A 17,207-nucleotide genomic window follows, 5' to 3' on the forward strand; every position below is an offset into this window, starting at 1 on the left:
TAGTTTCTTAATCTTGAGTTCTAATTTGATTGCACTGTGGTCTGAGAGACTGTTTGTTATGATTTCCATTCTTTTGCATTTGCTGAGGAGTGATTTACTTCCAATTATGTAGTCAGTTTTAGAGTAAGTGTGATATGGTGCCGAGTAGAATGTACATTCTGTGACTTTGGAGGGGAAAGTTCTGTAAATGTCTATTAGGTTCGCTTGTTCCAGATCTCCGTTCAAGTCCTGGATGTCTTTGTTGATTTTCTGTCTCATTGATCTGTTTAATATTAACAGTGGAGTGTTAAGAAGTCTCCCACTATTATTGTGCAGGAGTCTAAGTCTCTTTATATGTTGTTAAGAACTTGCTTTATGTATCTGAGTGCTCCTATATTGGGTGCATATATATTTAGGATAGTTAGTTCTTCTTGATGTATTGATCCTTTTACCATTATGTAATGCCCTTCTTTGTCTCTTTTGATCTTTGTTGGTTTAAAGTCGATTTTATCAGAGACTAGGATTGCAACTCCTTTTTCTGGCTCTCCATTTGCTTGGTAGATCTTCTTCCATCCCTTTACTTTGAATCTGTGTGTGTCTTTGCATGTGAGATGGTTTTCCTGGATACAGCACACTGATGGGTCTTGACTTTTTATCCAATTTGCCAGTCTGTGTCTTTTGATTGGGGCATTTAGGCTGTTTACATTTAACATTAATATTGTTATGTGTGAATTTGATCCTGTCATTTTGTTACTGGTTGTTTGTTTTGCCCATTGGTTGATGCAGTTTCTTCATTGCGTTGTTTGTCTTTACCATTTGGTTCATTTTTGCACTGCCTGATGCTGGTTTTTCCTTTCTGAATTTAATTCTTCCTTCAGGAGCTCTTCTAAGGCAGGTCTGGTGGTGACGAAATCTCTCAGTAATTGCTTGTCCATAAATTATTTTATTTCTCCTTCACTTATGAAGCTTACTTTGGCTGGATATGAAATTCTAGGTTGAAAGTTCTTTTCTTTAAGGATGCTGAATATTGGCACGCACTCTCTTCTGGATTGTAGGGTTTCTGCCGTGAGATCCTCTGTGAGTCTGATGGGCTTCCCTTTGTGGGTGACCCGACCTTTCTCTCTGACTGCCCTTAGCATTTTTTCCTTCATTTCAACCCTGGTGAATCTGATAAATATTGCCTTGGGGTTGCTCTTCTGGAGGAGTATCTTTGTGGTGTTCTTTGTATTTCCTGTATTTGAGTGTTGGCCTGCCTTGCTAGGTTCAGGAATTTCTCCTGGATAATATCCTGAAGAGTATTTTTCAGCTTTGATTCATTCTCCCTGTCCTCTTCAGGTACACCGATCAATCATAGATTAGGTCTTTTCACATAATCTCATATTTCTTGGAGACTTTGTTCATTTCTTTTCACTCTTTTTTCTCTTTTCTTGCCTTCTCTTTATATTTCATTGAGTTAATCTTCAGTCTCTAATCCTTTCTTCTACTTGATCAATTCAGCTATTGAAACTTTTGTATGCTTTGCAAAGTTCTCGTGCTGTGTTTTTCAGCTCCATCAAGTTGTTTATACTCTTCTCTAGGCTGGCTATTCTAGTTAGCATTTCATCTAACCTTTTTCAGGGTTCTTAGTTTCTTTGCATTGGGTTAGAACACGATCTTTTAGCTCAGAGAAGTTTGTTATTACCCACCTTCAGAAGCCTGCTCTGTACTTCTGTCAGTTTGTCAAATTCAGTCTGTGTCCTATTTTGTTCTCAGGGGAGGAGAGGCATTCTGGACTTTGATGATTTTATTCTTTTTGCACTAGTTTCTTCCCATCTTCATGGATTTATCTATCTTTGATCTTTGAAGTTGGTGATACTGGATGGGGTCTCTGAGTGGACGTCCTTTCTGTTAAAGTTGGGGTTATTGCTCCTGTATGAGGCTTTATTGTTTTTACACAGGATTCAGTGTGCTGCTTAAGACAGTCTGTCCCTTGTCTGCCTGTGGAGGCACTGCTGGGCTGCGTTGGTCTCAGCCAGGCTGCTGTTTATTCTTCTCCTGGTTTCTGTTTACACTGGTGAGATTATCCCCGCCTTCCCAATGGCAGGTCTTTCCCTTTGCGGAGCTGGCTTGTCAGGAATGAAGCACAGTCTGACGTGTCAACTGTGAAACTCTCCTGCGAGAGGGCTTCCACTTGCTGAATCTTGTGGGAGTGGGACCTGCCTGGCTGTATCATCCAACTCCGTACTTTCAACTCTCCTTCCTTCTGTGGGACAGGCAGTTCGGACCCGCAAGGCTTCTTGGTGTTAGTCTAAGTCTCCACCATAGTCTGTGCCGACAATTCGCGGTACCAGGCCAGCCAGGGCTGTCACCCAGGGCTGCGACTCCGGGTGGTTCTCAGCCAGGCAGCGTTTTCTTGGACTGTGGACTGCAGAAGTCATGGAGTGAAGCACAGTATCTGAATTGAAGTACCAAAGGGGTGAAGCCCCCATCCTCTGTGCCAGATGCACTTCCTGGGTGGGGCAGAGCCCCGCCTTTTCTTGGCTTGCCCTCTTTGGGCTGCTCTCGGCTGCCTTTTTAGGGGGTGTTAATCCCATTGTTCAACCAGTCCCTTTGAAAAGAACCCAGTACCTTGTTCAGAGACACGGAAATCACTCTTGTTCTGTGTCTCACTGGGAGCTGCACTCCAGAGAAGCTCTCTTTAAGACATCTGGGCGGAAGTCCTCCACTCATTAGTTTTACAGTTCCTAAAATACGTTTAACCTATTGTGAATTAATTTTTTCTTTTCTTTTTTTTTTTCTTTTTGAGATGGAGTCTCGCTCTGTACCCCAGGCTGTAGTGCAGTTGTGCAGTCTAGGCTCACTGCAACTTCTGCCTCCTGAGTTCATGTGATTCTCCTGTCTCAGCCTCCTGAGTAGCTGGGATTACAGGTGCAGGCCATCATGCCCGGCTAATATTTGTATTTTTGGTAGAGACGGGGTTTCACCATTTTGGTCAGGCTGATCTTGAACTCCTGACCTTGTGATCCACCAGCCTTGGCCTCCCAAAGTACTGGGATTACAGGCGTGAGCCACCGTGCCTGGCCGAATTAATTTTTTTTCCCATTTGACAGGGAAAGCAGTGGCTATCCATCAGTCTTGGTAGTATGATATTTCATAAAATGTTTTCACCCACAATCCTACAAGTCTCTGATAATTCCTCCTCATGCTTCTTATTGGAGTTTTTAAAGACTACTGACAGTAAATAACCTTATAAAGGAAAGGAGTATTTTGCAAAGGCCAAATATCATAAAAAGTTAAAATATATAGCAGTATCTTTGTCTTTGGACTACATGTGAGAGGATTTGGGTATTTCAACTTAAATATAGCTAGGGGCACAAGTTATGAAACACTATGCAAGTGAATTTCTTAACACATGTGGGTTATAGATCACTTTTAGATACCATAAAAACATTAAAGCCCCTCTCTGGGAAAGAATAGACACAGTATAATCAATATACATGTAGACACATGATTGCTAAGAAGCTTAATAAGTCACTGTAGCACATCCATGGAATTTTTGGGGATGCTTGGTCGATCATAACTGATATAGACATGAATTTTCCTCCTATATCATATCTTAGTTGCCATTAAAAGTAATTCTACAAATGGACCTAGATACCCTGACATCTCAAAAGCTTGGAATGAATGGTTAATTTTCACAGTCTTGAAGTTTCCCTTTCTGTGACATTAATATTGTCCTCTAAATTGTATTAACCACTCTTTGCCTTGTTCAACTGCTATTATGTTAGTAGCTTAACTACTATTATGTAAGGACAATTCCAATAATACTTGCTTTCTGCTAGTAGAGGCACTTGCCTTTCTCAACCATGTTCCTCAGAATATTGAAAAAGAATCTAGACTTGTGTGTGTTTGTGTCTGTACACATGTACACATGTGTATTTATATCTATATAAAACTCATATATTTATGTGTATTAATTCTAGAACTTACTAGTTGTAAACCTTCAGCTATCACTTGTCTTTAAGTTTCAAACTTCATGTCTTTCCAAAGTGATGTAAAATATACTGATAAATTATAAAGTTCAGTACAAATATTAATGTTAATTCATATTTGAATATTAATATTTTGAAAGTAAAATATTAATTTCATGCTAAGAAACTGAGGACAAACCTTTTTCTCCCAACAGTACCACTTCTACTGTCCTGGTGAGGCAAAATTGAAAAGCGTTAATACTACTATTAGAGTGGATGACGGGCAAAAGTATACACTGCTTATCAGGTAGGATATACTTACTTCTTTTCCGCTTAATCTCATTAATTAGCAAAGGCTATTCCTCTTAATATTGTCCTTGTCATTTCAAAATTGATGTTATCTTGATTAGTATTAACATGTGCGTGTGTATGAATTAATGTTTGTCAAGCTTTTCTGTATATTCTAAAAATTGTACTGAGAAAAGAATATTATAGGGATTATATTATCAATGAACTTTCATAAGGGGATTTACAAAGGATCCATGAAAGCCTCATATTTTTCTTTTAGGGCAGTTGTAACAAATCAAACAAACTGGTAATTTATTTTGATAAACAAAGTAAATTATATTCAGTGTAGAAACTGTGGAACTTCCAGAAAAGCATAAAGAAGGAAATTAAAATGGTGCACCATAATCCAGGTCGAGTAATTAAGGTGTACGATTCATATTTTTCAAAAGCTGTGTTTGAAGGTGACCCTATCCCTAGAACATCTGAAATAAATAAATCAGTTTGCCAATCTGATAAATTTTTCCTTTTTCTCCTTTGATTTTTATTAGATTTTAATTTTTAATATAGATGTAATGCTTTTTTGTTATGTGTTTTTTATTTATATAAGTGATGCTGAAAACACATACCACAGTCATAAGCCAGTATGTAGACTGAATTATTTTTTGGCAATAGATTATTTAGTAAAAGGAAATATCTATTTAAAGTCAATACAAATGAAGGAAAAAGAGTCCTGAACAGAGACTGGGAAAGAAGTTAAATGAGAGGTTTTAAGGAAGTTCTACCTTCATCGTGCAAGAACTACCCAAATTCTATTATCTAGAATACAGAAACGTATAGATAATTGACCAAAAAATAATGTGTTATCAAATAAATCGAGGAAAGCCTGCATCACATCTACCCCCACCCCGGAATACTCAAAACGAACGTAAGCATTTTATGACCTCTGAGATGCTGTTTAATAGAACATCTTTTTGTTTGTTTGTTTTCTTAATCCTTTAGTGTCACTATACTTAAAAGTGTCATGACACAGACATACAACATTTAACATCTTTCCTCATCACTTTAATCTCCTAAATAACAAATGTTGGGGCCAGTGCACTTTGGAAAATGACATCTTAGCTATGGTCTTAATTTCCCTGGGCAGGGACTACCGTCATCTGTAGGGGAGCAAGTGCATGAGCCTTGGGTGGGAGTAAGAATCAAATCATGAAAGACATAGATGGGCTCCTGAAGCAAAATGATAGGTTGTATCATGGAGAGACAGAGAGAAAACCTACAGAAGCTGTTCTGGCCTCAGGCATGGTTGGAAGAGAGTAAAAATGTATATTCAAAAAAATCGTAATTACAGTTTATTTAACAGCAATTTATGTTTAGTACTAATTATATTACATATATGGATTTATTCCTATAAACAATTATAATTATTATCTACATTTTTCAGATGCAAAACTGACAGGGAAATTAAGTACAGATAATGACATAACTAGAAAATGACACAGACTCAAAGCTGCTCTCACTCCAAAATCTATAAGTGTGAAGTCACAGGTCCCTTGAACCAAGCTAGAGAACTGTAATATGAATTGAATTTCTGTTTTTCCCCCAACAGCAAAGAACTGCTGTATGTTCAAGATCAAGTAAAGATAAGAATTATAAATGATGTGTCCAGTAAAATTACTAGCAGAAGAAACAGTATTAATTAGTCCACACTAAACAATTACCATGTACCATATGCTTTACACACACATAACTACATCTAATCATTGTAAAACTTGTAATGCCTATTTCACTGGGTTGCTGGACTGCCATAATAAAGTATCACGGACAAGGTGGCTCAAACAACAGAAATTAATTTTCTCACTATTCTATAGGCAATTTAATATCACAATTGCAATTTAGTCTCACAATTCTGAAATTAAAATGACAACAGGTTTGATTTCTTTTGAGGTCTCCTTTTGCTTGTAGATGGCTGTATTCACCCTTTGTCTACACATCATCTTCCCTTTGTATCTATCTATGGTCTGATTTCCTCTTGTAATAAGAACACCAGACACATTGGATTAAATGTGTCTAATGACCTCATTTTAGCATGTTACTTCTTTGAAGATCCTATTTGCAAATATAGTCACATTCTCAGGGACTGATGCCTAACGCGTCAACATATGAATTTTGACTGAAACACAATTCAACCTACAGCAGTCATTTTACATATTTGAAAGCTGAGACTCATAGAAGATGGACAGCTTTCTCTATCACTTGCTAGTCAGTAAGGGAGCAAGATTAGAACCCAGATCTCCTGCCTCCAACCTGATTATTGTATCTACTAAACACACAGGCTGTATTTTTAAAATAACAAAACACTAGTCTTCTTTAAAAGAAATATTAAATGTGTAAGATTTTTTAAATCCCAAGAATACCTATTTTTCAGTATCCTTATTACGAAGTGTCACTGTTAAGAATACTTAACCAAAAAATCACTTTCTTTTATGTTATATGACTATAATGTTGTTTCAGTTTACATACACTGTTGCTTTTTATTTTTATCAAAAAGTAATTGATATCCTGGCTATATCTGATCTAACTAAACTCAGAAATATTTCTTCTTAGGTCTTTGGTGTGTTTACTGTTGTAAAAAATTTATAGAAATATGTTTTCTCCATGATTATCATCTATAAAGTACAAAAGTGAAGCTCCATTAGTTTTATTTTTCTGTATCTTTAAAATATAGTCCTGGGGAGAAAAAAAGCAAAAACCTCAATTGTGAGTTGAACACAATTCACGAATGTTGAAGCTATAATTTTTTGACCATTAACATATTCTTGTTAGTAAAGGTAAATGGTGTGCACACATTTCACCTCCAATTTTACACTCTTTTATTTTGTTATTGTTGAAATATGGCTTTCCTCTTGAATATGAATATAGGAGAAGGGTCTTTCTTTCATACCCTTATAGAACCCTGAAGAAAAAGGACAGCAGAGTTGTGCTAGGCCCATGATGAAGATCTGTCTCAGAAAAAGTGAAACAAATATGCTCTATGAGAAAGTAACCTGGCTCATTATGTTCTAGAACAAGGAAAGATAAGCTGTTCTGCAGAGCAGGATGGCCCTTTTAAAAAAGAAATGAGTGATTGCTTAAAATAACAAAAGCAGGAAGGAAAATATGGAGTGCTTAAAATCAGGTGAAATATACTTTGGCATAATAAAGATACTAAAAGCACACATACTAAAGTTATTTTAGTGAGAAATTAGCTATAGCTGGTGCTCATATTTTAATGAAAGGGACAGAGAAATGGGACAAAGCACTAAAGTTAGAAAGCAGAAAAATAGCATAGAGTATATTATGAAGCAAAATGCAAATGGGTGTGCATTTGTCACTCCACTGTTGAACGCCACCAGGTAAAGCATTAAAGCAGAAGGCGCTGAGAAGCTGAAGATAGTGGCGCATGTATATTCTGTAAAACACAATTATGATAGTCTCATGTTGCATTTTATTTATGTCTGTTGGTATAGTTATAATAATTATGTGTGTATATTATGTTAATACATACTACTTATAATCTTTATTGCACATATTACACTATAATGTATATTACATTATAATTATATACTAAAACATAATTATATTAATATAATAATTGAATTTGCCTTTAATAACAAGTGTATTATGGGATTTTTTTCTTTTCCATTTAAAGTCACTGCTTAATTTCTACCTGTCCTTGAAGAGGGTAGAATTTGGGATTCAGAGAGAGTTATGTTTGGCTTTTCTGACCTCCTCAACTTTGGCACTTTAGATTTTTCTAAGTGTGTACCAATTAAAAATACTGCCATGAATTTTTAAAAATTATTTGTTGCCTTAGACTTAAGCTCTGAGTCAGTATCCTAATTTGTAAGCAATTCACAAGAACTCTATCAGTTCTTCTAAAACTGTCTCATGGAGAATTTATTGGTTTGGCCCTTTGAGGGCAGGCAGCTCCTATTCTACAAACTCTGCAAAGCCAAATAAACTAGAACAAATGAGAACATCTTTAGTTATCCTTGAGAGAATAATTTACCAGTGATTGTTTACGTACAGTCGTCTACATGCGTTGGATACAAAATTTATTGTATTACACATGCAATAAATTACAATGAGTTTTTAAAAGGGATATACGATCTACATAAACAGTAAATGACACTTTAGAAGACTGACATGTACCAATGAAATCCACATATTGGCATATATTTTCTCAGGTGATGTAGAACCAGATACAAAGCCCAAATGCCGTTATATTACTTTGTTAGATGATAATAGGAGGAGGGTGTTCCTTAATAAGTACAAGTGTCAGAAGAAGAAAGGAAGGTAATAATTTGAGATAATTTAGGTAGGGAGGAATAAAAGTCGGGTATGGAAATGCAGTGGTACTCAGGTTGCACAGGTCATCAAATGCCACAGTAAGAACCGTGAACTATATCGTATGCAATAGAGACTTACTGGAGGATATTTAAGTAAGAGATCAGACACATAATCAAAGGAGTACTTACTTTCCTTAATAGGGTATGCTAATCTATAGTACATGGTAGACTCTAAATGTTTGGGTGTCTTCAAATCGATCCACTCTGCAGTTTGTTTCTCCTGCTTCTTTCTGCACTGGTCCTTTGAGATTTACCTGTGTGGATTACATTAGGGAGCTCTTCAATGGATTGAATTGGGTTTTCACAAAATTCATGCATTGAAGTCTTAACCCTCAGCAGCTCAGAACGTGACCTTACTTAGCTTCAGTCATTACAGAACTAATCATGTTAAAATGAAGTCATTAGGGTGGGCCTTAATACCATATAACTGGTGTTCTTATAAAAAGAGAGTTAGTACACAGAGACCCATATAGAAGGTAGACAACATGAAGACAGAAAAAAGACTGACATCTTCAAGCCAAGGAGAAAGGTCTAGAACATATTCTGTCATCACAGGGAAAAACTAGGGAGACAGGAGGGTAAAGTCAGAATGTGCGTTCCCGTAACCTTGTGTTGTGTCCCATGGGCTGGTTTTCTACCTAAAGTCAAGGTCTTTGCTCCTGGCAAATGGCCCTCTACTCTGTTCTGATAACTCCTTTCTTCCTCTAGTCCTTAGATGTAGAGGTAATGTCAGAGTAACTATGTTGTGGTCCTGGCATTCTGTCCTATCCCTTTTGGCTCTTCTACTCTCTGACCACATCTTTGTGAAAAGTTCATTTATTTAACCTTACTCAAATTATATTAGTTGAAATGTTCCATGTATATTCTGCTGAGTATATGAGTCTTCACCAGTCAGCATGGTGAAGGATGGGCGAAAGGTTTAATGAGGCAGTACTAGAAGTGGCAAGTTCCACCCCTTTCTGCATTCTATTAGCTAGAGCTTAGTCACATGGAGACACCTAATGACAAGGGAACCTGGAGAAGGTTTTCCAGCTTTGCACCCAGGAGGAAGAGTACATCAGCTAAAACTATGTGGAATAAACAAGATGAGAATTATTTCTATAAGGGAAAATATAACTGTCTACCTTTAGGATAAAAGCAAACAAACAAAAATCAGAAAACACAATTTATAACACTTAGTAGTTGAATTTGAACCAAAGTGTTCATATATCTTTTAATCTTGGTTGTAAGTGGTTTATTGCATTGCTTATAAAATATGAACTGATAATATGCTATTTATCAGTTGAATAATTATAACTTCATCATAATGCACACAGTGTCAGATTACATGTTATAAATAATTGCTTTTTTCTACTATCCTTCTATTACTCAAACTACTCTAGGATTTACCCAGTACTGGTGCATAATGCCTAGGAATCAAAAATTGTTTTATCATCACATCATATGCCTTCTTATGCTGTTTGAGTGTTGGAAAATATTACAAAAATGCAGCAAATTGTGCATTCAAAACACAGAGCTGTCTGAAAGAAACCACTAATTTTAGTAACAATTGGAACAAAGACAGTGGAAACACTATCACTGCAGTAAACAACCAAGTTTTGCACTTCATTTGGAAGATACTAAGAATGAAACCAAGAACCGAACATGTGTCAATTAGAGCAGGAGAACTTTGGCTCAGAGTACTAGAAAATCAGTAAAGTGAAAACAAAAATTAACTATTTAACCACTTTCCAAAAAATAAAAATTTTGTTTCTAATAAAATGTATACATTATTTCATTAATTTTTAAATTAATCCATGTCAGTAGTGTCAAGTAAAACATGATCATGGAATAGTGATTTTACTTTAACTTGAACAAAATAAAAAATGAACAACTGATTTTCATTTTAAATGATACTTATTCACCCAAGGAAATGTTTCTGTAACATAAACCCATTTTTCTATTCCTTTCCAAAGTGGCATATAGTCATTTAACACAAAACATAGAGTAGGAGTGAAACTTCATCATTTAACATGGGTAAAGAGGATTTTAAAGTGTAATCTACAAAGGCCAGTTAATTAGAATAGAAATTAACAATGTTTAAGTTTTTGGAATTTTGTTTGTTTGTTTGTTTTGAGATGGAGTCTCAAAAACGAGTCTCACTCTTTCACCCAGGCTGGAGTACAGTAGTGCTATCTGTGCTCACTGCAACCTCCACCTCTGTGGTTTAAGTGATTCTCCTTCCTCAGCCTCCTGAGTAGCTGAGATTAAAGGTGCCCACCACCACACTCAGCTAATTTTTGTATTTTTAGCAGAGACAGCGTTTCACCACCTTGGCCAGGCTGGTCGCAAACTCCTGACCTCAGGTGATCTGCCTGCCTTGGCCTCCCAAAGTGCTGGGATGATGGAGATGAGCCACTGCACCTGGCTTATAATTTTTAATCCAGTTTATTCAAGTGCTCTGATAAACTGATTACCAATCACCTTTTAGGGGCTATTTTTAAACACAGATTAAAATAATTACACATTTAAAAGTAGGACATTTTCCATCATTCTACTTGAAAACTTATTACCTATTACAAAATTACTGAAATGAATAAAAATATACTACTGTTATTAATACTGTGAGTCAAATCAGAGGAGCATAGAGTAATCTTGGTTTTACTTGATACATCCACTTAACATCAGAGTTTTGGGGGTTTTTCCTCTTGGAAAAGATATTTGCGGGCTGGGTGTGGTGGCTTATGCCTGTATTCCCAGCACTTTGTGAGACTGAAGCAGGTGGATCACCTGACGTCAGGAGTTCAAGACAAGCCTGGCCAACATATTGAAACCCCGTTTCAATTAAAAAATACAAAAAATAGCTGGACGTGGTGATGGGTGCCTGTGATCCCAGCTACTCAGGAGGCTGAGGGAGGAGAATCACTTACACTCAGGAGGTGGACGTTGTGGTGAGCCGAGATCTTGCCATTGCACTCCAGCTGGGGTGACAGAGTGAGACTCTGTTTCTAAAAAAAAAAAAAAAAAAAGTTACTTGTTATTATTCTTCTTTGGAAGTTAAGCTGAAATTATTGTCTGGACCTTAAGGGTTTAGAAAATATTTTTGGTTGGATTATCATCAAAAACGGCAGATGTTATCAGAAGCAGCACATAGCAGCTACATTTATGTGAATTTGCTGGGAAGCTATTGTATCAGGTATTTTATCATACATCAAGGATATAAAATTTCAAGGTGTATACAAATCAAAGGCCTGAGTCTTACTCTTCCAGCAAAATTAATTTCAAAATGTATTTTTTTAAAACAAGAATAATATAGGCTAGAAATAATCAAAATCATAAAGTATAATTGGCTTCCTTCTTTGAAATGCATGCTCTTGGTGAAAACTGGATCATGACAATTTAGTGACATCTACTGAGCCACACAAATGTATGTCCTTTAGAGGCTCAACAACTTAGGAAAACAAAGATTAGCACATTATGGGGATGGGGTTCAACAGGTACATGCTGATTATTCATGTCCTTTAATTTTACCTGAAATATGTCTTGTTTTTGATGATGTTCTTTACTCTAACCTGATAAGAGAAGTTCTAATATAAATGACCTAAAGTTAAAATTTCTACTTAAATATTTCTGCTGCATATGATTCAGGTGACTCAGCTATAATTCTAGCTTGCCTCATTTTTCTGTCTTTGCCAAGAGGTGAACTGTCTCCTATACTAATATAAACATATTGAAAACAAACTGAAAGGGGATAGTTTATAATTTTAATATTTCATATAAGTAAACAGAGATGAAAAAATATTCTTGCCAAAAATAAAACAAGGTTATATTAATCATATTTTTAGAAAACCTTCCTGTGAGATATTTTAATGTAAATATAACAATAAACAAAGTTTATGGTTATCTTATTAACAGAAACATGTAATATTGAAGACAATTATTGAATGATAAATTTTAATTCTCATTAACTTGTGCTATGATCTAGTTGAGTGCGTTTTGAAATGCTAGCTACGTGATACTCTGAATTTAAGTCTTTACAGTGTTCCTTGTAGATCACCATAGTGTAATTAGTTTACTGAATCAATAAATGTCAGAAAATTCAAATGTTGAAAGTCAGTTGTGTTAAGAGAGGTAAACTCACTTTTGAGAAACATTAAGAATAATCATCATTATTTCAGAAAATTAATAAACTCAAGTGATTTTACAAATAGTCAAAATCTTTTCACAGGTTGAAAAGAACATATCCTACTTCATTAAGTGTTATTTCCTAAGCATCCTCTATTAATGAAAAGTGATTTTGTGAAAAGGAATTCTGAAGTATATGTAAAAATTGCTTTCATATGCTTTCTCATTCTATGTTCATTGAGATGACTTCGGAATCAAAAGTCAAGCCCTTATTTGCTTCCTTCAGTTGTGTATTTTCAGGGTTAAAGTACATAATATATTTTTGTTTACCTCAAATCTTCTCGAAAAGGATAGCTAAATATCTTTTTGTAATATGGCCTTTGTAAATATATAATGAGAGCATATTGAAGGTAGCAAGCTTCCAGTTAAATCACTACAACAATAGCAAAGTTAAGTTTCAAAGTATTAGGAAGTGTGGCACACTTCCAAAAGGGTCTTCACAGTTAATTGACCAGAGCCCACATGGAATAATGTGGTCTGCTTATCATTTAGCTTATATACATCAGTCTCTCCCCAAATTGACATTCTCTATGGTTGTTGGTTATCTGCTGCTTTGGTATACTCTCTGTTATGACCTTGCAGGTTGCTTTAATTGTTAAAGCCTCATTGATCACCACATGTCAATAAAAATGAATACATTAAGTCTGTATCCATAGATTCACTAGCAGAAAAATTCCAGGAACCATTGAAGTATAAATTCCTAGATAATCCTGTCAGATGTACTTATTTTTAAGAAAACTAACCATTAATGACTAATTATCATGCTACTGCAATAAAACACAATGCTAATGAAATTTGCCCAAATTTAAGCTAAAAGAAAAATCGATCTATTTATTTTACACTTGATAGCCAAAAGGCTGAGAAGCAATGATCTAGTTTTTTGTTTTTTTGTTTTTTGTTTTTTTTAGAAAAAGCATTTTTAGAAAGAGCTTTGCAAGAGTTTCATAAATATCATTTGAAACAATACAGTAATATTGTGCAAAATTGTTCTTACATATAATTGACTAAATAATCACTAGAAATAGTGATTCTGTAATTACCAGAAACAGAATAATTCTAAAAAAGTCCAAAGAGTTCAGCATAGATGGAGACTTCCATTTGAAAACTGTGGATAGTCATGGCATGATAAGTTGCTAATAGACGTTTAGAATAGAATAGTCTGAAATCTGAAGGACAGGGTTTAAGAGAAATAGTTGATCCCTCTTGCTACTTGCAGCACTTGACCCTATTCTGTCCAAAGCCAACCCCTCTGCCAACCCCTAGGCACCATCCCTTTTCACATTCTCAAGGACTTCTCTTCTTCATGATCACCTTTATTTCCTTGTATTATTCATTTTTTTCTCTCTGCTGGACCATTTCCAAAAAAAAGGGAAGGAGGGGGAAAAAAGGCTTTAAAATTTCTCAGCTGCAGCACAGCATCTCTGGAGAGCTTATATTACTTTGATTCTGATCCTCTTCAAAGCCAACATGTCAAAAGTTTGCTACACATGAGATTCTGATTTTGTTACCTGTTACTTACTATTCAATCCAATCCAATCTAGCATCCATGTTCCCACAACTGACACACCTTTTGTTAATATCACCTATGAGTAGAGAGTTTTATCATTCAAACTGTTAAATATTTTAAAAATAAAAAAAAAGAGTGTTGTTATGACTCTTGGACAACACGTACAAACAATCTGCTCTAAGCAATATGAAACAGTGGTTATGCTATACAACCTTCATGTTGACAAAGCCAATTTTCTGTCTTTATTGTTCTAAGCATTTTAGTGAACACATTCTATCTTCTTGATATAATTTTCTATGTCTGCTTCAAAAACAGTAAATTTTTGGTGTTTCTTATATCTCAGTGGCCAATTGTCCTTTCTCTTTTTATACCTGTTCCAGCTTGGACCTTTCTTATGAATTTCAGACTCATCTATCCAAACACCTACCTAATATTTTCATTTGTATGCCTCATCTGTATCTGAAATTTAACATATCCAAAATACAAGTCCTGGTCTCCTACCCCTAACATCGCTTCTCTACTTTCCATTCCTTCCTTCTTTCCCCACTCACACGTGCCCCTATGGCCTTTCTTGTCTCAGCAAATAACACTATTTTCTACCTATATATTGAAAGTCATTTTTTACCCTTTGAAGTTTACTGGATATTTTATATCTGTGTGCATATTTTATGTAAGTTGTAAACTGTCAAAAATATGAAACCAGAGTTGATTTAGCTGAGTTATCATTACTGTGGTTATTTTAAATAAATAAAATAATTAACTCAACTTTTGAGTAAAACTTTATCTCATAAGATTTTATAGTTGAAGAATATGTTAATTATTGAAGAACCTTCTCACTAAAATAGAAACAATTTTATTCAAATGTTTGAAAATTTTAGGATGGATTTAAAAAGGAATGTAAAATGGAAGCTTTAGTGCTGCAATAAACATTTTCTTCCATAAAATGTTAGCATTTAAAAATAATCAAAAGTGATTATGTTCATCTTAAGTTTGTTTACAAGCAACTTAAGTAACATGACCCATTCAGAGCTATAAAAAGCTTGCCATTGGTGATCTCATTGCCAACTCTAAAGAATTTGGTTTCTTTTTTGTTTTAATTTTTTTTTTCTAGACAGAGTACTCTGTCACCCAGGCTGGAGTGTAGTGGTGAGATCTGGTCTCGCTGCAGCCTCCACCTTCTGGGTTCAAGCGATTCTCCTGCCTCAGCCTTTCAAGTAACTGGGATTACACGAATGTGCCACCATACCTGGCTAATTTTTGTATTCTTAGTAGAGACAGGCTTTCACCATGTTGGCCAGGCTGATCATAAACTCTTGACCTCATGATCCACCTGCCTTGGCCAAGAGTTTGGTTTCTTAACATACCTATGAAAGGAAAGTGACTCCTCTGTTGGTACTCTACCACCTCGAGAAGCATGATGATCTGTAAGGTTAGGAAACACTACCTCCTACATGTCTGTCAGCAATTAGAACTAATTAGAAACCTTAATATTTGTATATATTAAACTTATAGTTAAAAGGTTTAGCTGTCTGAATTTGAAATGGACATTGATTTTACAACTAGAAAATTAAATGGCTTAATGGTCTAGATTTGATGGTTCATATTAATCTGTATAGCATGAGACATCTTACTTGAAATGAAAGTGGTTATATAATTGAATTGACTTCCTTTCCAATCAGTTTTCATATCAATAATAGTTAATCCATGAAGAGAAAATAGTCTAAAATTAAAAGCTGAGTATTTTGAGAATGAGAACTTTGCTTATTGTTTTTAGTGTTCTCAGGATTTGACAGATTACTTTGCAGAAAAATCAGGAAATGTGTACTGAATGATTGATTGAATGAATGAATAAAATATTTACAAAGTAGGCATTCAACATTTTAAGAACAAAATTATCTAAAAGAAAAACTAAAAAATAAAAAAGTATTTTATATGCCTATAGTCCTAAAGGGCACATATTACATTTTAAAAGACAGTTATAAAATGTTATCTATATAAAATGAACTATTTATCATGCACATTATTATTCTACAAATGGAAGTAATGAATACTCTTAGATACACTTGTAAAATGACAGGAATATTAAACCAAGTGGTAGCACAAGGTGAACACGGACATTATGCTCATAATAATTAACCTCTCCCTCCATCGTTGTAAGAACAATTAAGAACAAATTTATTAATAAGTTCTAGTACACTAATGTGATAATAATCATGTGAGGATTACTTCTGAGACTCCCCTAATAAAAAATAAATAAAAGCAAAACAGGATTCAAAGATAACACTAAGACAGTATTTTTATACTCAATTAACCAATTGAGCCTTCACAACAGAAAGTTCCATGTTTCCTCCCTGAAGCATCCCAGCCCTTCTAGTTGACAAGTACTCCAAGGTTTTAAGGTACAAAGGTCCTCAGCAGATGGAGAATAGCAATATGACCTAATAACCTTTATCTACCACTGCCCTATTTCTTGCTACAAAGGAGAATTTACATGTTTATCCATATCCCAAGAGGGACAGGCCCTCGGCTTGTCTGTATCCCTTTCAGCACTGCACAAATGGCCCACACTTACTTGCCTAATGGAATGAGGCAATTGAATGACTATTCTCAAAATAAAAAAAGTAACATGTTTCCGATAACATGAAGTTTTCTTTTCAGTGGACATCCTTTCAATGTCCTTATTGGGAAGAAAAAATGTCTGTCTATCTATCTCAGCAGCATTGACATTGGGGCTGGATAATTCTTTATTGTAAAGTGCTGTCCTTTGTATTATAGTAAGTATAGCTGCAACTCTGGATTCTATCCCTTCCCTCACTTGTGAGGAGCCAAAGTCATTCCAGTTGTTGTGAAATATTTCTGGAAGGGGAGGATGGAGAAGGCAAAATCACAACCCCTCATTGAGAACCTCTGATCTAACACACACACACACAC

The 17,207-nt window shown here is 35.3% G+C and overlaps 1 protein-coding gene across 1 annotated transcript in view; it reads left to right on the plus strand.

Annotated features, from left to right (window-relative positions):
* EYS (eyes shut homolog) overlaps window positions 1–17,207 on the plus strand; it is a 2,025,572-nt gene that overhangs the window by 1,295,253 nt on the left and 713,112 nt on the right. Inside the window, 1 exon segment of the mRNA XM_021676159.2 lies at window positions 4,145–4,236. Coding sequence (XP_021531834.2) covers window positions 4,145–4,236 — 92 coding nt within the window.

The sequence above is a fragment of the Aotus nancymaae genome, unplaced genomic scaffold, assembly GCF_030222135.1.
Source record: "Aotus nancymaae isolate 86718 unplaced genomic scaffold, 86718_ANA_hifiasm-v0.15.2.pri h1tg000040l, whole genome shotgun sequence".
Taxonomy (NCBI): domain Eukaryota; kingdom Metazoa; phylum Chordata; class Mammalia; order Primates; family Aotidae; genus Aotus; species Aotus nancymaae.